Below are 22,625 nucleotides of genomic sequence, written 5' to 3'. Positions count from 1 at the left end.
ATACTGTGTTTACAGTGAATATGCGAAAAAGTTGCGTATCTTTGACGTCCCCGAGCAGCGCAGAACACACCCAGTGATGTTGCTGCGTCCGGGAGAGCGCGGCGATGATGACCTCGAAACTCATTCATGACCGGTGACGTAATTTGGTCAATGTAAATCCGAACATCACTTGAAATGTCGTTGGTTTATTATTAACGCGGCAACAACCGTGACCACTCTCTGTTTCAGCCCACATTTGACAAACACGTACTCGATAGGTGTTGTTTTCTCCAGAGTTCAATGACTCCACACCGGCCCACAAGCTGGATCGCATACTTTTATATTTCGTCACTTCCTTTTGGATGAGCGAGTGAACATTGATTTAACGGTGTTTGTTATTGTAAACCTGTTTTACGGGGTAAATTCTTTTACCGATGAATTTCGGGCGAGCGATGTGTCGCAAGCACCCCGGAAGTCCAGCACTGAGTGCAGTGCACGCGCGGTGAGGGGTGGAGCCTGACATGAGAAAACACTCGCTCGCGCGCGCCGCTGCTAAGTTTAGCCTGCTAGCTAGCCGCCTGACGGCTTTAATTCAACACACTTAACAACATTCAGGATGGAGCATTCATACGGGATTTCAGATAGCCAATGTTTGGCCGTATCCTTTATTTGGGAGCTCAGTTGTTAATTTTCATTTTGTTAAGAGCAATAGTAGTCTCATTTGAAGCCATTTAGCAATGTCTTGTTAGCCTAACAGTTAGCTGTAACGTTAATGGTAAAAAAATAACAACATTTATTTTCGTAATGGCAGTGTAATAAAAAGGCTTAACAGAATACAAATGCTGTCATTTTTTGTTGCTATTTTCTCTCTGCTGTCAGACAGAAGTGTCGTTTATCCAAACATATTCTATCACTGTTCTTACATTCCTAGGAATAACTTGGAACAGCATTGTGTGACATTATCATGTCACTTGATGTGTATGTAAGGTATGACATGTTGCAGCTGTAGGCTACAAAAAGAATAACACTTTTTATGATTTTTACACATCTTGGAGTATGTTAGGGATTTCCCCTATTGTTTTATTACTTAACATTACATAATGAAGTTGTATAAAGTCCAACAAGTTCTTTGATTGTGTGAGGGAGGGAGAGATCCATGAGTCGTCACGCTTTCCACCCTTTTTCACTGCCTCTTGCTATTCAATTGAATCCTTGACAGTGATTTTTTTCAGACTGTTAGAGGACACCAGCTCAGAAGCGGACAGAAAGAACCAAGACTCCTGTCCCTGTTACAGTGTTCTGGACAGTTCAAGTGAGTAGACTCCGATCTCAGGTTTTCATTCCACTTTATTCACACTAAACTTCGCTTTTATGTGTGTAAAACGGGGTTAGTTGCAGAAGAAAATGTTAAAGCCTGAGAAAGTTGAGCAGCTGTTTAATCTCTGTTGGACTGAACTGCGCATTCTGTCAGGTGGTTTATTGCTGCTGCCTGTTTGTGTTATTACACTGATGATTGTGTGGTCGTTTTTAGCCTTTTTGACATGATTAGTTACCAAACCCACAAACGAAGGACATCTAATTGCTAGTTATCAAACTAGAATCTCTATCTTGAGAATGCAGCTGGCTTTTAACAGGCTGCTATTTGTTTGTTTTTTAACAAGGCATGGCTAAATTTATGATTAATGGACCCTTTTTACTGACTGTGATGAAGCATTCCCACAATTATTATTTATTATGTAAGCTTTTTGTTGCATTTTCATTTGAAAAATGTAATGTACGTAATGCTATATTTTGTTATATTACCTTGGCATTAAATTACAAAAAAACAAAAACAACTAGTTAACAGCTGCAAGTGTGTTTCTAATACAATGGCTGTGGGAATGGCAGCAATTGGCTGTAAATTTGACATCTTTGTCCTCTGGCCGCCGTAATCAAATATTTTTTGCTTTTTTGCAAACACATGGGAACACTATTATGGTTCTTTATTTTGCTATTGGAACAAATGGGAGTGCAAAAATCATATTTGCTGTAGTCTCTTATTCACCCCATAGAAGCAGGAACCCCAGAAAAGTGAAAATGGTCCAATATATGTGAATATATTTGCCGGTTACTATAGATGTGAGAAGACTATGTGAAAGATTGTGCAGTCAGATGGTGTTTAGTCAGTGTGGCTTTCGTTGCATGCCAGCATGCTGCCCATTATGCTACATTCCACCTCGGTGTCCTAGAGCCTAATAAGCCTCACATGAGCACACAAACTCTTTAACTGCATTAAAAGTGTACACACTCAGCTTTACTCAAAGCTCGGGGACTGACTGGGTAAAAAAGGTCACAAATGATATTTGTTGAATCCCTTTGTAATGAAAATAATCTTCTAACAAAAAGAACAAGGTACACTGTTGATAGCTCACCCAAAATTGAAATTAATTTAGGCTTTTAATCACATATTTATGAATTAAATATGCCATTTTTAAAGCTACAACATGTAAGATTTTTGTAATAAAATGTAAAAAAAAAAATCACTTGCACAGTGTGATATATTTCCTGCAGTTGTGTACTTAAAATATCCCAAAAGTTCCCAGATTTTTAATTTCAGAGAAATTCCAATTTTAAATAATGGCTCGTCCCTGTTCACTTGTCGCCTGTCAATGACGTAATTTTCGCTGTACTGCCATTGTAACCATGGCGATAGACGTGGACAACTGCGTTACGTCTAGCAGCACGCTCGCACTGTTGTTGTTTCGTTCAAACATTATGGACCATGGAAAGCATACTTTGGGACAAAAGGAGAACTAAAACGAGTATCAATATCAGCGTGGCGTTTTCGAGATGCCGAGAACTCCACGTCCGTGACAAACTTCGACTTCGCCACTCTTGCATGTACTTTATTAGACAGGTGAGCAAATGTACATAAAACTAATATTTCAACGCACATACATGGAGCACATTAAATATGGTCAATGGCAGCTCAACCATACGTGCGTAACGCAAGAACAATCGTCATTGGTTCTCATGCTGCAAGACAAGTAAGCATGTTTGATCTTCTATTTATCATGTTTAATGAGCTCTATGTATGTTCATCAATATTTATATGTGAATAAAAATTAATCTTATAAAGTGATTGTAACTCTTCAGAAGTCTTAACTGCTCTATTCATATGGATTTATTTTACGATCTCTATATGAACATTTTGAAGAGTCAAAGTTATGGTGGAATGGCCTTCAGTGGAGGGACAGAAATATCAAAGATTTTATTAGAAATATCAAAGATTTTATTAGAAATATCAAAGATTTTATTAGAAATATCTTAATTTGTGTTTTGAAGATGAAAGCCTTACAGGTTTAGAATGCCGTGATTTACATTTTTGGATGAACTCAGTCTTTAACCTGAAATGCTCGAGCATCTTTGTAAGGAGCACTGAGGTATAACAAGCTAATAAAAGTACCGTATATTACAGAAAAGCTGCACAAATTAATCGTTAAAAGATTGCGAATTTGAAACACCTGCACAATCTTTTTCTTAAATGATGATGATTCGCCTTTGTCTATTAAACCTTTGACAAGTACGATCCCAGCGAACACTCAGATCTGTGTTGGCGCTGCCGCTGACAGAGAGAGCAGTTGTCATTTATAGGTATGAAAGAACTTCGCAAAAATCATTTTAACCACAAAGTTATTAGCAGTACTGGCATAAAAGTGTATCGTTCAGATATAAACACTGATGTCTACTGTACCGATCAAAATAGAGTAAATCGCCTTTTGAAACTTGAAGCTTCAAATAAAGATCATTGTTACGCCAGTAGGTGGCAACAAATGACTGTTTAAAAGTTTGTCATTGAATTATTCATTAAAGAGATTCATTCAATAATACAAATTCATCCAGTAGTGACACAAGTGAAGCCTTTATATGAGAGTCATTGAGTAATTCAAATTAATTATATATACATATATATATATATATATATATTTAGCCTGACAGACCTTTAGGGGGGATTTTTGAGCTACGTTGTCAATTGAACTTTAATGTGGCAACGAGTGCCATGGTTTAACCTCAGAAAGGAAGGAGATATTTTTGGCATGAGCAGATTATAACCATCATCACTACATTAGGCTATTATTTGTATTGATTGAATGTGAGATTGCTTAGTAAGTCTAGGCCAAATTTCCCTTGTTCATGAGTGCTTTGTTTCCTGGCAACAGCATCCATTACAGCAATTATCGTCTTCTGAGACTGAGAGAGAGCGTGCTCACTGGCAGCACAGAGGGGTTCTAGTCTTGCCTCCATGTGTTTGCATGGCATACTCAGGCAGGGAAATCTGAAGGTTTTTCCAATAATCCACTGTAATTGAATTTCCCATTGAGTGAAATGGAGGCAAGACCATAAGAGGAACCTGACGCCCTGGGTTTGGCACTATTATTGTCAGAGAGTGAAATATGGTCTGCAATTAGCCCTCCACTGTATTCAGCCTGCTGCATTTCTATAAGCTTCCTTCCACCCTCTGTATTCTGATCTGAAGCTTTATTTTTGATGATAAAAGATTATGCTGGACGGACCATAGTGTGTGGAAATATGAGAGCTACATTACTGTTTAAAAGTTTAGGGTCAGTCAAATTTTTTCATGTTTTTGACAGAATTTTCTTTTGCTCACCAAGGCTACATTTATTTGAGCACAAATACAGTAAAAACTGTGATATTGTGTAATATTATTGCAATTTAAAATAGCTGTTTTCTATTGTTGTATATTTTGAAATGTAATAATTCCTATGAATTTTCAGCATCATTACATTCTAATATGATGATTTGCTGCTCAGGAAACATTTCTTATTATCGTCAACGTTGAAAACATTGTCAGTGTTTTTGTAGAAACTGTGATACAATTTATTTCAGAAGTTCACAAGAACAGCATTTATTTGAAGTGGAAATCTTTTGTAACATTTAAAATTTTAAATTTCACTTTTGATCATTTTTAATTACTTTAAAACAAAAAATTCTTTAAAAAAATGATATAACTGACCCCAAACATTTGAATGGTTTCTTTCAAAAACCGAAATGTATGAACCGACTATGTTAATATCCTGGAGCAATAAGTAGAATTCCCAAAGGAAATCTTATCAGATGGGTTATGTGCTCTTGTATGACTTTTCATGAATGAGTCTCTTGTTGTTAGGTTGGATATTTTGGAAAATCCTGAAGCAATTGTATTAAGCCAAGTGCCCCAGCTGTCCATCCCCATCAATAAACATTTTCAGATAGTTCGAGGTAAGTTTCTAATGACTATTTATAGTTTACAGAAGGACTTTGTAATCGTGTAAATAAATTTTTTCTCTTCTGACTATAATATTTTTCTCCTTGTACAAACTCACCTTTGGTCTCTGTGAGTGAGGCTTAGAAAACAAACACTGTGTTTGCATGACAAATTCTCTCTCCCATGATCAAATATTTGAAAACCATTTGTCACCATAAACAGCAGGCTATGTTTTATATATCCTGGTACAGTCCCCTGAAAACCTGTATAACATAGGCCTACCTCTCTCTGACTTTGTTTAATTTTTCCCTTTTAGAAGCTGAAGAAGCACTTCTCATTGACATCTCAATTAACAGTAAGTTTTTTTTTTTTATGAGCCAACTTTTGTAAAATTAATTGTTTGTTTTGTATGTCATTTGTTTTAAACTTTTTTTTACACTTAACATTTTTTTTTTTTTTTTTTCATATTTCCCTCCTCCTTGGCCATTTTACCAAGCGTTAATGTAGTGTTTTTGAACTATTACATCAGCATAGGATATCATTTTAGTGCATAATTTTTCAAATAAATGTTGCATAATTGCATCTATCTGGCCATAAGAAGTGTATTGTAGCAGCGTTCAGCTTAAGCAGCTTATTGCTACTTTTATCCATTTAATTTTCTTTTTATAAACTGTTTGAAATTGCTAAAAATTATATGCACTATTTGTATATGTTTTGTATACTATGGGAGGTTTCTTAATGCATACTGCCTTAATTAAGAAATTAATTAATTTTGAAAAAGAATAAAATGTACAGCTGTGATGTTTGGATGTGAGAAAGTGACACTGTTCCTCAACAGCAACGTTACGGATTCGTCTTCGAGGCGAGCAAATGCCAGAGGTTCTGCTGGAGCTGCAGGATGACGTGCACACACAGTCTTTCTTACAAAATGTGACGAAGGCCAAACAGCAAGGTGATATACCGGTACCTCATTTTCCCTCCACAGGATGCTTCCACAAACATCAAGCCACATTTCTTATTTATTAACTACTCTAATCATTTATTTACCAGGGTAACCAACACCCAGTTTTATATGTTTGTCAGTAATGAATGCTTCCTGGAAGAATTTGACCTCAGTCGGCCAGAAAGTTTGACAGTTATAAATCTTTAGTGTTGGTTTACTTTACTTTGCATTGTTACAGCCACAATCGGGTCAAAGGTTAGACCACCTGCTGCATGATTTCTCTGATTTGTTTCCACACACCTTGTAATATTCAGCTCAGGGTATGTTTGTCCTTCAAACTCTTACCTTAGAGGCATATGCTTCATTTCCTGACAACGTCTATTGGCCAATGTATCATGTTTTACACAGTGTACTGAAGTCTACTTAAAGCTGGAATACTCTACAGGACTTTTACAATCTGAAAAGTTTCTAAAACACTGGACATCATACACTTGCCAACTTTGTAAATGGCTACAGAGAAAGACTGGATGTCACAAACTACCAGACTTTATTGTCACTCCAAAAGTAAACACAACAAACTCGCTCAGAAACATGCGCTTAGTTGCAAGGAAATGCATGACAGAAAACAAACATGGTTGTGCAGGATTTGACTGCAGTAGTTGTACAGACTTTTGAGTTGCAAAAAAAAGGAAGAAACATCTAAATGGATTTGGATGAACTCTTGGGTGTAGACGCAGTCAGTATGACCTGTACAAATTGCGACAGAGGTTTGAGGCGAGTGTTATTAAGCCTGTTATAAGTCGTATTATACAATATGTCTACTGAAATCACCTCTGACTGGAATACTCTGCTCATCTGTGCTCATACACTATTCGATTTACTGTGAAATCTGTCAGGTTAGAATGACAAGTTTTGAGGATGAAATAATCTCTGGATATTGACAGATAAGTGACATCAAATGTTTTTTTTGTTTGTTTTTTGAGGCAGCAGATTATCTAGACATTAATGGGCAGAATGTATGAGTGTTCTCAGAGTTTGCCTGTGAAACTCAAAATCTGCAGACTGGTATTGACTAATTAACTAGCGTCAAGACTGCAAATTTAGGCATACATCTAGTCAATAGTGGTGTATTCCAGCCTTCAAGCCAGGATACTCTGATATCCAATTCTCTGAAATGATTAATTACTGAAAGTAAGAGAACTGTCAGTCAACAAACTGTCAGTATTTGACTGTAAAAAATGTCAGTCAAATATTTTAGTATTCATGACTTAATGAAAGGAAGACAACAGATCATATCCAGACCAGGGAAACATTTAAAATAGAAAACCATGTTTTGTTTTGTTTTTCTTTTAATTTGAGTTTATTCTGACATGTTGATTTTTTAAAAATGCATATCCCTCTGAGGTCACTTTGTGTACGGTACTCTGAATGTACAGATTTGGGTCTTGCATCAAAGAGTTTATGCCCACTGTACTATGAAACAGTGTCCCTGTACCTGTGCTTTACTGTTAAATGTTATAAGTAGAGCTGCCTGTACTAAAATGATATTAAACCATCATCAAACTACCACTGCTAAAGATGTTTTGAAGACCATTCTCAATTTGTTCCATAAATATATGAAACATCACTGGTCCACCTTTAGCTGAGAGGAGGAGTTCACTGCCTAGGAAGATGGAGCCTGTTGTACCTATTCCAGTCAAAGACTGCATTCCTGTTCCACCTCAAAGAGGAACCTCCAAATCCACCTCAAACAACATCAACAACAGTACTTTAGCAAAGCCCTCAAACACAGGTATGGAATAAAAAATGGCAAAATATAACCATTTTTACATTGGGTTACATGGCCAGATGCACCAAAGACCGTGAACGTTCTGTAACTGCTCTGTTCCTCTCTCTGTTTATAGACTCCGCCACCTCGCTTGCAACAGATTTTGGTTTTGAAGAAAATTTTAACCATTGTATAAAAGTAGAAGAGAAGAAGAACCAACAAAACCGTATAGTTGCACAACGAGAGCCTCCACCAGTGCCCCCTCTTCCCCCTCGAAAAGGCACATACAAGCCATCGACTAACCTCACGGCAGGCCTGGCTGCTAAAGAAAGGCCACCCTCCGCACTGAATGCCACACCTGTCAGAAATGAGTGAGTGCTACTGGTTTTAAATGCAGAAGCCTGTACATGTTCAGCTTTGTTTTGACTCCGTGTCGTTTTTTGTAGCAGATTTCAGTCTGTAGACCGCTCCGTTTCCTGGTCTGACAGCCCATCCAACTACACCATGAGACAGACCAGCCAGTCAGGGTCAAGGGAAGGCCTGCTTAAGTATCGCCTCAGCAAGAAAGAGAAAGAATATGTGGACATTAAGAACTTTCGGTGAGTGTCACATGCCTGGAAATATAATGTCAATCATTTTGTTTTGACTGATTCCAGGTGTTTGAGTAAGTCACTGTATTTTACAGGTTCTTCATGGGCACTTGGAATGTGAACGGTCAGTCCCCTGACAGCAGTCTTGAGCCCTGGCTGTGCTGTGACACAGAACCTCCAGATGTCTACGCACTGGGGTGAGTGGCAGAGCAATAGTCCCTCGCTCAAAAATAATGTATCTGAAACATTACCTTTCAAATTGCGAATTGAAAATACGCCAATGGATACACGTAAATTTTGCAAAAATTCCCATATATCGCAAAAAAAGCTTTTACGCTCGCATGATGTGGTTTTTCAGGCTATTTGAAAAAGGAATATTTTTCAAAACTGCAATGGAAACTGTTTTTTCGCATTTGCAGGTCACCTGCTGTACGTAAAAGTCGATCATTCTTTAAAGAAGGCACGATATGTTTGAACAGAAGAGGAGACAGTTCTTTATTAAACTCATAAAAGACAAAAGAATTACAGGAATACTGGATTCTAAATAACAAAGAAATCATACGGTTTTGTCGCATTATATTGGTTAATGGAAACGTCGCCATTTCGCAATAGTTTTTTTATCAACATTTAGAAAATATCGCAAAGTTTTTGCTTAAAGGGTTAGTTCACCCAAAAATGAAAATAATGTCATTAATGACTCACCCTCATGTCGTTCTAAGCCCGTAAGACCTCCGTTCATCTTCGGAACACAGTTTAAGATATTTTAGATTTAGTCCGAGAGATTTCTGTCCCTCCATTGAAACTGTATATACAGTATACTGTCCATGTCCATAAAGGTAATATAAACATCATCAAAGTAGTCCATGTGACATCAGTGGGTTAGTTAGAAGTTTTTGAAGCATCGAAAATACTTTTTGGTCCAAAAATAACACAAAATAAGACTTTATTCAGCATTGTATTCTCTCCCGGGTCTGTTGTCAATCTGCGTTCAGGACTCCGCAGTGATGCTGCTGACGTAAGACGCTGATGACGTGTTATCTGGTGCGCCCGAGCTTCGTTTACAGTCTGAGGAAGACGCACGCTATATTCAAGCTATTCTACATTGTTTGCGTGGATATCATTTTTTTAATGGTGCGTAAATGTGCATGTCGCGGATGAGACACTTTTACAGCGTGCGTTTCCCTCAGTCTATAAATGAAGCTCGGGCGCACCAGATAACAAGTCATCAGCGTCTTACGCCATCAGCGTAACTGGGAAGGATTGACAACAGACTCATTAATGACATTATTTTCATTTTTGGGTGAACTAACCCTTTAAGTCTGTAATGAAACCCAGGCTATTGTTAGATCTGGAAATGCATTTGTAGCATGCAAATGGGGACATGTTTGGGAAACCTTTTTTTTGTTGCAGTTTTGTGACAAGCATTAATGTATTTCACCGTTAATGGGTCGTTATACATTGTCCATTAATAGGTTTGATTGATTAAGGTCATAGTGCTTAATGCTTTGTCTAATTTTTTCCTTTTTTTTTTTTTTTTTGTCAGATTTCAGGAGCTGGACCTGAGCACAGAGGCATTTTTCTATATGGACTCATCCAAAGAACAGTTATGGGTTGCTGCAGTAGAGAGAAGCCTCCACCATAAAGCCAGATACATGCAGGTGAGTGAACGAGAGCTGATTTTTGCTATTCAGCATTTCAAATGCAAAGAACAGTTTTATCATTCCTGTGGCAGCCTGAACGTAGCATTTGGCAGTCAACTGAAGAAAGTATGTGCAGCTCGCTTTCATTGTATGTCAACTTTTCATGAAGTTCTGTATGCTGTCTTCAGGTCCGTATCATTCGCCTAGTGGGAATGATGTTGGTGGTGTATGTCAACAAGGTGCACAGAGATCACATTAGAGAGGTGGCTTCTGAGTCTGTGGGAACTGGCCTCATGAATAAAATGGTATGTTTGCATTTGTTAAAATAGGAAGTGGTTTGTCAAAACTGGAAGTCATTTTAGCCTATCTTTTGGCATAGAATGCATATCTTTTGTTGTATTTGTATTAGATATGGTGTAAATCTTAGAGTAGTATTGATTACACAAATGACCACAAATAGAATGATACTTTCTATCAGTAGTTCAATCTCGGTGACCTGATAAGATTAACTTACTTTTATTACTCCATTACTATAGGGGAATAAAGGAGGAGTGGCTGTGCGTTTTGTGTTTCACAATACCAGCTTCTGCTTTGTGAACTCTCATTTGGCGGCTCATGTGGATGACTTTGAGAGGCGGAACCAGGACTACAAAGACATCTGTGCCCGCATGAGTTTCCACCTGCTGGAACACCCCCCTCTCAATATAGTGAAACATGAGTGAGTGTCTCTGTCATCCAGTGTAGTCATTGTGAACCCATGATTAGATAACTATATTTTAAGTTAATATTGTACTTGTATTGAAATGCTTATGATTTCTCCTCTTAGTGTGGTGATTTGGCTTGGAGATCTTAACTACAGACTATGTTTGAATGATACCATGGAAGTAAAGAGACTTATTGCTGAGAATGAATTACGGAGGCTTCAGGAGTATGATCAGGTGAGGCCTGGGGATGATGCCTCTTTATTATAATATTTTATCCTTTATATATATATATATATATATATATATATATATATATATATACGGGTATCAACTAACTGGTTACTTTATTAGTACACTAATTCAAAGCTTGTTAACGCAAGTATCTAATCAGCCAATAGCATAGCAGAAACTCAATGCATTTAGGCATGTGGAGAATAAAGGGTTAATGCACAATCATCTCTAGGGTTTATGTAAAATGTCCCGAAAAAGAGAAAATATCCAGTGGGCAGCAGTTCTGTGGGCGAAAATGCTTTGTTGATGTCAGAGATCAGAGGAGAATGGTCAGACTGGTTGGAGCTGATAGAAAGGTAACAGTAATACAAATAACCACTCGTTACAACCAAGGTTTGCAGAAGAGCATCTCTGAACACACAACACGTCGAACCATGAGGCAGATGTGCTACAGCAGCAGAAGACACACTGGGTGCCACTTCTATCAGCTAAGAACAGGAAACTAAGGCTACTATTCACACAGGCTCACCAAAATTGGACAATAGAACATTATAGAAACAGTAACTGGTCTGATGAGTCTTGATTTCTACTACGACATTCAGATAGTAGAGTCAGAATTTGGCGTAAATAACATGAAAGCATGGATCCATTCTGCCTTGTATCAACAGTTCAGGTTGCTGCTGGTGGTGTGGGATATTTTCCTGGCATACTTTGGGCCCCTTAGTACCAATTGAGCATCGTTTAAATGCCACAGCCTAAATGAGTATTGTTGCTGACCATGTCCATCCCTTTATGACCACAGTGTACCCATCTTTTGGTGGCTATTTCCAGCAGGACAAAGCGCCATGTCCCAAAGTTCAAATCATCTCAAACTGGTTTCTTGATCATGACAATGAGTTCACTAAACTCAAATGGCCTCCACAGGCACCGGATCTCAATCTAATATAGCACCTTTGTGCTCAATTTGATTGTGTGGTGGAACAGGAGATTTGCATCATGGATGTGCGGCCTAGCCTACAAATCTGCAGCAACTGCGTGATACTATCATGTCAATGGGCAAAAATCTCTGAGGAATGTTTCCAGCACCTTGTTGAATCTGTGCCACGAAGAATTAAGCTAGTTCTGAAGGCATAATGGGGTCCAACCCGGTACTAACAAGGTGTTCCTAATAAAGTGGCCAGTTGTGATAAATAGTATTATTAGCACAACAATTTGAGTCTAAAGTTTTGAATGGAAAAAGCTTTTTAGATATTTAATTTATTTACATATTTTAATTATATGTATGTATTATTTATATGCCTATAAATTACATGTAAAAAAAAAAAAATTCATGTTTTTTTTTCAATCCACAACATTTCAATCAAACTATGATGTTATTAATATTAGTTTATTAACATTTTTAATGAAAAAACACAAAGGTATTTTCCACTAGTGTTCTCTTTTACTAATGCACCCCACTGTATTTACGGTATATGGTTTTATGTTATTCTTTGTTGCTTCCTCTTTTCTTTTTCCTGTGTGTGTATGTGGCAGTTCTTTGAGTGGTAGCCAAATATAGACTTCCATTTTTGCTCTGAAAGCACACTTAATTGCATCTTCTGTTTCACTTTGCCAGCTGAATATCCAGAGAAAGACTAAACGTGCCTTCACTGATTTCATGGAAGGGGATATTAATTTCATCCCAACTTACAAATATGATGCTAAATCCGATGGATGGGACTCAAGGTAAAGTTTTTGGACATCAGGACATCTTCCTTTATACATCATTGTTTGAAGCTCACTTGCTGTTAAAATGCTCTTAAAGTAAAAAATAAGTTGTCACGTCATAATTTGGTTTTGTCCTCTGGGGTGCGTTGACAGTGGGAAGTGTCGAGTCCCTGCCTGGTGCGACCGTATCCTCTGGAGGGGGAGCAACGTAAAGCAACTTCACTACCGCAGTCACATGGACCTAAAGACCAGTGACCACAAACCCGTCAGCTCTGTCTTTAGTGTCGGGGTGAGGTTAACTCCATTCATCATGCTCCAATAAAGGAGTTGAGACCATCACATTGATTTTATGTGTATGCTGCAGGTGAAAATGGTGATAGAGCAGCGCTACAAGAAGGTGTTTGAAGAGATCGTGCGGGACATGGACAGAATGGAAAATGACTTTCTGCCCTCTTTGTCCCTAACCCGACGGGAGGTGAGTAATGACAGGGAGACAGACAGGTCAGTGTATCCTCTGACAAACTCTGCATTGATCCTCTGGCCTGCCTCCATTCTCTCTGAGATCCCACCATATATCAGTGGAGGGTCGATAGTGTTTGCACAATCTTAGCACTTCTCTGGACTGTGAGTGGATTATAGGCTAATCACATGTGCCATAATTGCTTTTAGACTGAATGCACTGGGGCAGTGTCTTTAAAATAGAAAAGACTAAAAATAAACTGATCAGCATCACCTGGAATCACTTCATCAGTGCATACTAAGGGTATTTTGTAATACCCATGCAAATACCAATACCATGCAAAAGTTGGAGTCAGTGTGTAGATTTGTTTTTAAAGGATGCATTAAATTGATCAAAAGTTACAGTTAAGAGTAAGACATTTATTATGTTATAAAAGATTAAAAGAGTTCTATTTTTCTTTTATCTTTTCTTCTGGTAGTGTATGTTTATAGCCTCATCCACTACCATTCAAACACATTTTCATATTATCTCTGTTCTTTATTCCATAGTTCACCTTTGAGAATGTGAAGTTCCGTCAGCTGCAGCGTCAGAGTTTTCTCATCACTAATGATGGACAGGTTGCTTGCACCTTTGCCTTCATTCCCAAACTTAATGACACTCTATACTGTAAGACCTGGCTACGTGCTGAGCCCAACGAAGGGGTACTAGACCCTAGTGAGTATCTAATTTCAGTCCTGTATTTTTGTCATAAAAAGAACGACACATTCTTTTAATGTTTGATAATGTGTTCCTTTACTTCCTGATTATCAAGACACTATAGTTGGGCAGTATGTAATTTCATGACAGGTATTTTTTTTAAATAGATCCCATTTTGGTAATAAATATACCTCATTTGTATCCACATTGTACATTCCCAAAGGACCACAACATTTCTCTGGGAAATATTTGGCCAAAATAGTAAAATTGACAGAAACAGCACTCGTCCAATGACACGCTTCAACTATGTCAGTGTCGATTGGAATTTCAATCAATTCAGTGTATTTTAAAACTAAAATTTTAGTTTTGGAAAAAGAATTTCAATGCATCACAAATTTAAACAATTATGGATAATTTTGCAAAATTATGAAAATATAAGAGAAGAAATAAAAGGCAATTTTCTATGAAGAAATGTCATGTCAACTGCCCATTTCAGGTAGAGAGGACACAAATATGATGTCATCTGAATTTGTTGATTTATGATGCAGACTGCGCCCATCTACCAAACTGTCTCAAATATTCCTGTTTTTTATGTAGATGAGACAATGGAGATCTTCCTGGAGGTGTATGTCAGTAAAGATTCTGTAACACTGCTAAACTCTGGTGAGGATAAAATCGAGGACATTCTGGTGCTTCATCTGGACCGGGGAAAAGACTACTTCATCACTATCTCTGGAAACTATCTGCCCAGCTGTTTTGGCACATCTCTGGAGACTCTGTGCCGTATGAAAAAGCCCATCCGTGAGATCCCCATCACCAAACTCATCGATCTGGTAAGGCACAGGCCACAGCTGCAGTTGGTTAGATGGATTATTATCACATGATACATGGCTAAGTAAAGATAAGTGGCTGCCATTACAAAAACTAGAGGAATTTTGTCCCCAGTTTTTAGATAAGGAAATACCTTCAGGTTTGACATGATTCTGACATGAGGCTATAATGAGGAAGTCATGTAGAAAGAGAATGTGTTGATGAGATACAGCTTGTTCAGGAGCAGTTGGTCATCATGCTATGTTCTGTGTTGTTCTTCACTGTTCCATTCTCCACTATATTCTCAAAATATAATTCGTTTTTAGTTTAGAGAGTAGTCAATCGTCTTTTGATCGTCATTTTCTGTTTCGATCTCTGCTGTTCACTGATCACCGTTGGTAGCTGAAAGCTGCTTATTTGTAATTATGCAATACTGTCTCTGTCTTCTCACTGATTACGCAATGTTTCTCTATTGTCTCATCTCTCCTCCCTCCTTTACTCCTTTCTGCTCTGACCACTCCTTTCCGACCAATCATTCTGGGTCTGCATGATTCTCAGGGAGAGGATAGCTGCATGGAAAAGGTAAAGTCCCTCTTCATGCACAGAAAAGACTCATTAGATAATGCAATAGGACAGCTGCTATGATCAGGGCCTACATGTATGATTGAGGGTGATTGTCCTGTTTTTAAATGTTTGTCCCAGTGTGACAGTCTTTGGTGCTTGCCGGTTCACACAGGTCAGCTTGCTGCAGTCACTCTGCAGGTTCAGGCTAATGAATGCCACTGAGGCTTGAATCTCTCAGCTTGTATTCTGCCCCTCCTTTCCCCATCCAACTCACTGCTCACCAGCCAACAATATTCGATAAGCAGGGAGAGGAAGCAGCTCACAGCATGGTGAAACCAGCCTCACAAATCAGTGTTTGTAATTTGGAGTCAGCTGTTCTTCCGAGTTGTTTTTGACTCTAATCTTGCTTCTGTGGCTCAGCATGAGTTGCATTCCTGCGAATTGCATGAGTCCTCTTATATTGTTTAGTGGTCTTGGGGCTGTCACTGTTCTTCACATAACACGTTTCTGTGTGTGTGTGTGTGTTTATGAGAGAGGAATGTTATTTGTGGCCCCTTTTCAAAGGCAACGTGGCTGAATTTGTGTCTGTTATGTTCTCTAAAGTGCCCCTATTTTGATTTTAAAGGTTTTTCATTTTGTTTTTGGAGGTATCCTACAATAGATTTACATGCCCCCAATGTCGAAAAACACAAATTTTCTCATTCATTGCCGCATCACCTGTTTTGATGATGCTGTTTTGTCTGAAACTGTTTGATAAAAGATTTCGTCTCTCTAAAACCCTTTTTTTCCGAAAGCCTACTCTGCTCTAATTGGTCAGATGGCCTAGTCTGTTGTGATTGGTCTACCGCTTACAGTGCATGTTGGAAAAGAAACACTCATTACAATATCTGAATTTCAGCTCCAGAGGCTTTCTCAGCCCTTGATAAACAGTGATACAAAGTTACAAACCATAACGATGGGATCAGTTTTAGGCCCTGTCCAACCCTCCATCCAGAGGTACCCAATCCTGTTCGTGAAAGTTCAGCTCCAACCCTGCTCAAACACAACAGAAGAAGCTAGTTAAGATCTTCAGGAACACTTGATAATTACAGACAGATGTAGGTGTGTTGGTTCAGGGTTGGATCTGAACTCTGCAGGTTGGTAGATCTCCAGGAACAGGATTGGCCACCCCTGCCCTAAGCCCTCGTGATCTTCCTCCGAGTCCACACGTTTAGATTTAGATAAACAGTGAAGAGCATCATCATTGCATCTCTTGCGCCATAGATAAGGCTGCCTGCCTGATGCACGCCTAAGATTTGATTTTTTTATCCGATTAATATGGAGTTAAAAAAAATATTTAACAGGCCTTGCAGCCGATGAAGACCATAGGCTGGCATTATGCTAATATGGGATTGGCATTATGCTAAAAACAGGAATTACTGACAACTTGTTTCAGGCTTTTCAGAATCGGTTCTTTCTTTTGGGAAACAATAACCCCATTATCGTGCTTTGATCTTTGAAACTTTGCAGACCTTTTACATTCACAAGCAGATATTACAGACTACATGAAAGGTAATATCCGAAAAATTGTAATGGGGGACTTTAAACAAAGTGATCATGATAATAATGTCTGATAATTTGTATATTTAAAGGCACTTTCCACAAATAGGGTGCTATATATGTGTGTGTGTATATATATATATATATATATTCTAAATGTTGAAAACTGTTGTAATATATATATATATATATATATATATATATATTATAAATGTTGAAAACTGTTGTGATGCGTAGTATTTTTGTCTATTTTTTGATGATAGAATTTATTTGAAATAGAAATATTTTGTAACAATGCCACTTAATGTATATGTATATTTTACTGTATATATACAGTATGAGTAAATGGAGTATAATTTGTTAGTTTATTTTCCCTCTAAGAACTGGTACAAATGATGTTGCTACTTTGCTGTGAGAATTTTAAGTAATATTTTTGTAGTAGTTCTTTTGGCGAAAAATCATAATATATAATTTAAATATATAATTTTAACTTGTTGGAAACATTGGCAGACCAAAATCATAATTTTAGGGGCATACAGACCTTTGTGTTTAAAACTGCTTCTGCTTTGTTAATTGTTACATAGTTTATCAGAAGTATACAGTATACCGGTAATAGTTTACACCAAAAAAAAACATTGGATCTAGTCTAATCTTTAAAAAAAAAAAAAATAGACACTAAAGTGTACTGAATTGTGCAAAGTGCTACAAGATATTTTATGTCTCTCTTCTTACATTTAATACAGAATTAAATATACCCTTTAAGACAATTCTCAATTTTCTCAGGAGAAATCCCGGATGTATTCCTTGTTGGACAATTCTGGAACAGAGGATAAACCTTTGAAGATTCCCAAAGAGGTCTGGTTGCTTGTTAATCACCTCTACACCAAGGCCTGCCAGCAGGTAAACAAAATAAAGCATGAATGCACCAATGATTAGCCATAACATCTCAAATTACAAATTCGATTATTTTCTTTTTCATTATTAAAGGAGGACCTTTTCCAGACCCCTGGCCTGCAAGACGAGCTACAGAGTATTATTGACTGCTTGGACACCAGCATTCCTGAATCCATCCGTATCCTTTCCCACAAAAAAAAAAAAAATGTTTATATATAGAAAGAGCTAGAGATTTTCCCAGCAGATTGATTACTAGTGGATAGTCTGGACAAATCTCTTTCAGGACTCTCAGAGTTACTTAGCATAGAAATGCTAATGCCTGTCACTTCAGTGAATGTGACCGAGTGGCTCCCTTTAAAACTGCTCTGACTGGCTGGACTCTCCCACACTATTCTTCCCTATGCTACTGAGAGACTGAGAATGTGCCCTCTGTCCTACTGTAATGGTCCTTGAGATATCCCTAGAGACACTGTGTTCTTTCTTTCTTTTCTCTCCCTGTCTTTTCCTTTCTCTCACTGCCATATGTTTTCTTCCTGTTGCTAAAATGTGCATTCTCACTGTTCACCGTGGTTCTCTTTGACTGCTGGTTAGCTGGCTGTGATCACTCAGTTGCTGAAGCACTATTGATCTTCTTGGAGGCTCTTCCTGAACCTGTGCTGTGTTATGAACTCTATCAGCGCTGTCTTGAATGCTCTCATGACAGCCGCCTCTGCAAACAGGTACATATTATATTTGTAGTGTCCTGACAATGTAGTTCATATGCTATTTGTGGTAGTTGGGCTTGGTATCTATCTATATATATTCTTGATTCAGTTCATATTTACAAGCTCTCGGTTTGATTCTGTTCAATGTGATTAGATTCCCATTCATTTGGGTATATTTCAGTTACAGTGTACTTTTTGCTTATATGAAAGGAATTGTCTCTCAGCTATTGATGTAAATTAGATGGAACCTTCTAAGTTGGTACAGTACATACTAAAACATTATTTAATAAAAAAGAACAGGGACTTAACTCTGCAGGTCAATTGCTATTTATTTAGAATCATCAACACAAGATGCAAAGAAACAAAAATTAAACTTAAATTGCATTTAATATTTTATAAAACTGTTAATATATTGTGCAAATATTATAAACATTATAAACTCATAAACATATTAATTCCCATGAAAAAACCTGGAATGGTTCATAAGTGTGGGGTCAGTATTTATTTACATTTTCTTTACTCCAAACTTTTGAACAGTAGTGTGTGTGTGTATATATATATATATATATATATATATATATATATATATATATATATTAATATATATACGTTACGTACAGTATTAACTATCCAACCATATTTATACATAATACACAAGATCATTCAAATTATTAATTATTAATGATAAACTATTTTAACGTTGATCATGGAATCAATCTAAAATGCTCTCACGACAAGAATCCAAAATAAATTGGATTCCAAAAGTCTGTGACCACATTGAAAAATCTAAGTTTAAAATGTTATTTTAAACCAAGAAATAAACAAAGTTTAAGAATTAATTGTTTGTTTTCCTCTAAACAACAGCTAATATCTCAGCTCCCACGAGCCCATCGCAATGTGTTCCGCTACCTGATGGCCTTCTTGAGAGAATTACTCAAACACTCTATTGACAACAACCTGAACGCCAACCTCCTAGGTGAGTCTGACTTAAGGCCCTTTCACACGGGAATGTGATGCAAAAGTAGCAAAACGCTTTCACTGGCCAAAATCCTGCCTCTTCCACAAGCACATCTCTTTGCTTTTTAGCTTTATTGTGAGCGGCAGCACAGCTGTATAGGCTTTAACCAATTATTGAACAGATTTTTTAACAACCAATCAATCATTGAACATTTTACTGAGCTTATATCAGACTGTTGAAAACATGATGGAGAAGATCGTTTTAAATGTAGTGGAATTCCCCAATCAAAAATATCATACAGAGATATAAATGTTAAAAAAGAATCCATAGTGTGTGTGGACAAGTTTTGCCAGATAAAAAGCTAACTGTGTCTGACATGAAAACTATGCTAGTCATATTCCCATGAAGTGATAAATAACACAAACACACCATTTTTGTTGTGTTTAATCTACTTAGTTTTTAGTAAATGCAAATGTTACCTTGTCGATTGTAAATATGGCAATGTTCGCTCTGAGTCCGCGACGTGAGCACCGCCACAACTGCACAAATCGCTTCCACTATGAGAAACCGTGTGAAACGGCCTTTATTCTATTGGCAGCAGATTGCAAACATTACTTTACAGGTGCGTTACTGTTGTATTGTTTCTTGTACCTCTTGTCCAGCTACTCTCTTCGCAAGCCTCCTCATTCGGCCTCCTCCCAACCTTGCTGGCAAACAGACACAACACGATCGTCAGAAAGCCAATGACTTCATACTGGGATTCCTAATGGGAGGCGATGAAGACTGAGGGAGAGGACTGCAGAATGAGGTGTTCAGGTGTTTCTGAAGCAAAAAAGACTCTTGAGGTGTGTTTGTGGCTGGTCTTCTGGGAGATATATGGGTCCCCCCCCCTGCACTAAGATGGCTAACGGCCTCCGTGATGAAAGTTTGGCACTGTTGGATACTTCTGTTTTGCACAGACATTGCCCATTGGTTACTTTACGCTGTTGTTCTGTTCCTGCTTCAGAGGAATAGATGTCAGTTTATCTCTCCTCCCTGAACGTGTTGCTCTGGGAGAATTAATAACTACACTTTAACCCTTACAAACCTCATCTTTTTGACTGTAGCATCCATAATCCTACTTGCAGCCCCAGTTTCTCTGGTTTTGACCTCTGGATCAGTGCTGTAATGCCAAATCCGATATTCCCGACCATATTTGACTCATGGCTACTCAAAGGAAGGTCTTTGTTACACTAAAGGAAAGCCATGTATTGGAGATTGTATTGACTGCTGCTGCCAGTTTAAACGTTCCCTCAGAGCCCAGAGCACATTTTTCCACCTGTCTCACGCTTCATTTTCTCCTTCGAAAAATGACCTTCACAAAGAAGTGTTTCTGACAAGGTGACTTAGACAATCGACTACCTTTCAGAGTGGAGGAGAAGTCTGGACTATGATCTTTACTCACAGTTCTATCTGAATCATGATGAATCAGCCGACTTTGTCCATTGTGGTGTGTACGTTATTTATGTTTTCCAGTCTCATACATCCCTGTTGTCCTCAGCATTGGGCATTTGTATGTCCTCCACAGATGAATCTGGTATCCTTCAGAATAGACTCTTCAGTCTGTTGTGATTTCACATCCAAACCCATAACCCTTAGTCATCTTCAATAATAGCAATGAGCGTCAACATCAGATGTGGTTACCTTTATCAGATCTGGACTCTGGGGCTGATACTTTAATATTTTTGAGGTCTTATTCTTTTACAGATCTTCTCTGGATCCTGTTGTGCTACAGAGACGTTAACATTTAAACTAATGTGCTCACTGGGTCTTTTATTGTTCTGTAATGAAGGTGCAAACGTGGTCCTTCTATTTATATGTATGCTGTGTGTTATACTAACCCAGACTGGGATAAGTTTGTGTATGTTTACTGTCTTTGTGTCCTTTGTTGGTGTTGTTTCATGTTACATTTACACTTTATATTTCCATGTAGTGACTTACTGGCATATGTTTCTCTCTCTTGAACTCATAGTACGTATTGGGATTCTGTTGATCTTATTTGTGAGTGCCGACTGAAATTCTGCTGTTTTTTTCTCCTTGCGCCAGTCAGTCTGGTTTTGTTGAACAGTGTGTGAAGAGGAAGTCTCTTCTGTTATACCAGCATTAATCATCACCCCAATGCTAAAATATTATTGTAACACAAACCACTAAAGCTGTTTCTCCATGTAATGCGTGTGACATGTTGCCCCTGTCCATTAGCAATATTTCCTCAGAATCTCACAGGAAATGTTTTGTGTGAGTCTTGCAACTTGGAAAAAGAGTTGTAATCAGTTTTCCGACCAACTCTGTGTCCTGCCTTCCTTAATTTTAGACATAAATGTGCAAAAATGGTTGCCTTAGGGCACAACAGCTTGTCACTAGGACAGTGCTTTTAAAGAGATGACTTTGTACCTTATCTAGTTATCAAGTAAGGTGCATATTAGTACCTTAGAGTAGTCATACAGTATTATGTATATTTAAGGTTCTGCTGTGAACGTTTTAGGGCTAAATAAGATACAAAAATGGCCTTTGGGCGCTGCCCTAGTAACAAGCTGGCACAATTTTTTTGCACATTTTCTTTTTCTGATACTGTTGAAAACTCTAAGTAGTGATGTTCTGTGAATGATATTGTCTGTGGATCAATGTCCTTCGATTATCCACTCTCAAATCTCAGTCTAAATCACTTCACATCTGCTGCCATATTTACAAGCTTGTGTCTTTGTCTGAGCTTTCTGTTGGGTTTCTGTTTTCTAATTTCTGCTTTGGAAAGGGCCACCATAGAACTTTTCAATGCCAATAGATGATGTTTCTGGGAGGACCTCATTGCAGATGGCCATTGTACAGATTTCTGGTGTTCTGTGATCACCACCCCATCTGTGTGTTTATTTTTGTGTCCTGTCTTTCTTTCCATTCAGTTTTTGTAATGATCCTGGTACTTTGCAGCTGGGTACTTGCACATACTTTGTTCTATTTTGGGGGGGTGGGACATCTAATTTATTCAATGAAATAAAGACATTATGAACATATTATTGGGATTTCTTGAATTCTTTTTAAGCTAATGTCTATTACCATTGCTCAACCTTATTATTGGAGTTTGTTCAAATAATACTAAGTAATACTACTAGTGCAAGCTCTTCTGACCTAAACTGTCACTGTCCCGTCTGCACTTGTGTAA

General features: G+C 37.9%; 1 protein-coding gene across 4 annotated transcripts; it reads left to right on the top strand.

Annotated features, from left to right (window-relative positions):
• The first annotated feature begins 56 nt into the window (after nt 1–56).
• Nucleotides 57–22,484, top strand: ocrl (OCRL inositol polyphosphate-5-phosphatase). Of its 4 annotated transcripts, none has more exons than XM_079630442.1 (24): nt 57–637; nt 1,212–1,291; nt 5,147–5,238; nt 5,541–5,579; nt 6,063–6,176; nt 7,810–7,959; nt 8,072–8,306; nt 8,382–8,534; nt 8,621–8,722; nt 10,069–10,183; nt 10,354–10,470; nt 10,702–10,883; nt 10,992–11,103; nt 12,716–12,825; nt 12,961–13,096; nt 13,172–13,282; nt 13,816–13,981; nt 14,561–14,796; nt 15,332–15,355; nt 17,660–17,776; nt 17,864–17,948; nt 18,362–18,489; nt 19,339–19,450; nt 20,095–22,484. In XM_079630442.1, exons 1-24 carry the CDS (start codon nt 596–598, stop codon nt 20,217–20,219), a joined length of 2,883 nt encoding a protein of 960 aa, XP_079486568.1. In that variant the 5' UTR covers nt 57–595; the 3' UTR covers nt 20,220–22,484. The 4 variants fall into 4 exon arrangements, with proteins under 4 accessions (XP_079486568.1, XP_079486570.1, XP_079486569.1 ...); XM_079630443.1 differs by having other exon boundaries at nt 104–637; nt 8,385–8,534; XM_079630444.1 differs by lacking the exon at nt 15,332–15,355.
• Nucleotides 22,485–22,625: the final 141 nt, after the last annotated feature.

This window comes from Phoxinus phoxinus, assembly GCF_949152265.1.
Source record: "Phoxinus phoxinus genome assembly, chromosome: 12".
Lineage (NCBI taxonomy): Eukaryota > Metazoa > Chordata > Actinopteri > Cypriniformes > Leuciscidae > Phoxinus > Phoxinus phoxinus.
The sequence above is the reverse complement of the archived record's forward strand: the minus strand, read 5'-3'. Positions and strand labels throughout refer to the sequence as shown.

Coding starts and splice junctions, on each gene's coding strand:
- ocrl (XM_079630442.1), top strand. CDS start 596: ATGGAGCATTCATACGGGATTTCAGATAGCCAATGTTTGGCC. Junction 13,097..13,171: donor GCTCTGTCTTTAGTGTCGGG/GTGAGGTTAACT, acceptor TGTATGCTGCAG/GTGAAAATGGTGATAGAGCA. Junction 14,797..15,331: donor TCACCAAACTCATCGATCTG/GTAAGGCACAGG, acceptor CATGATTCTCAG/GGAGAGGATAGCTGCATGGA.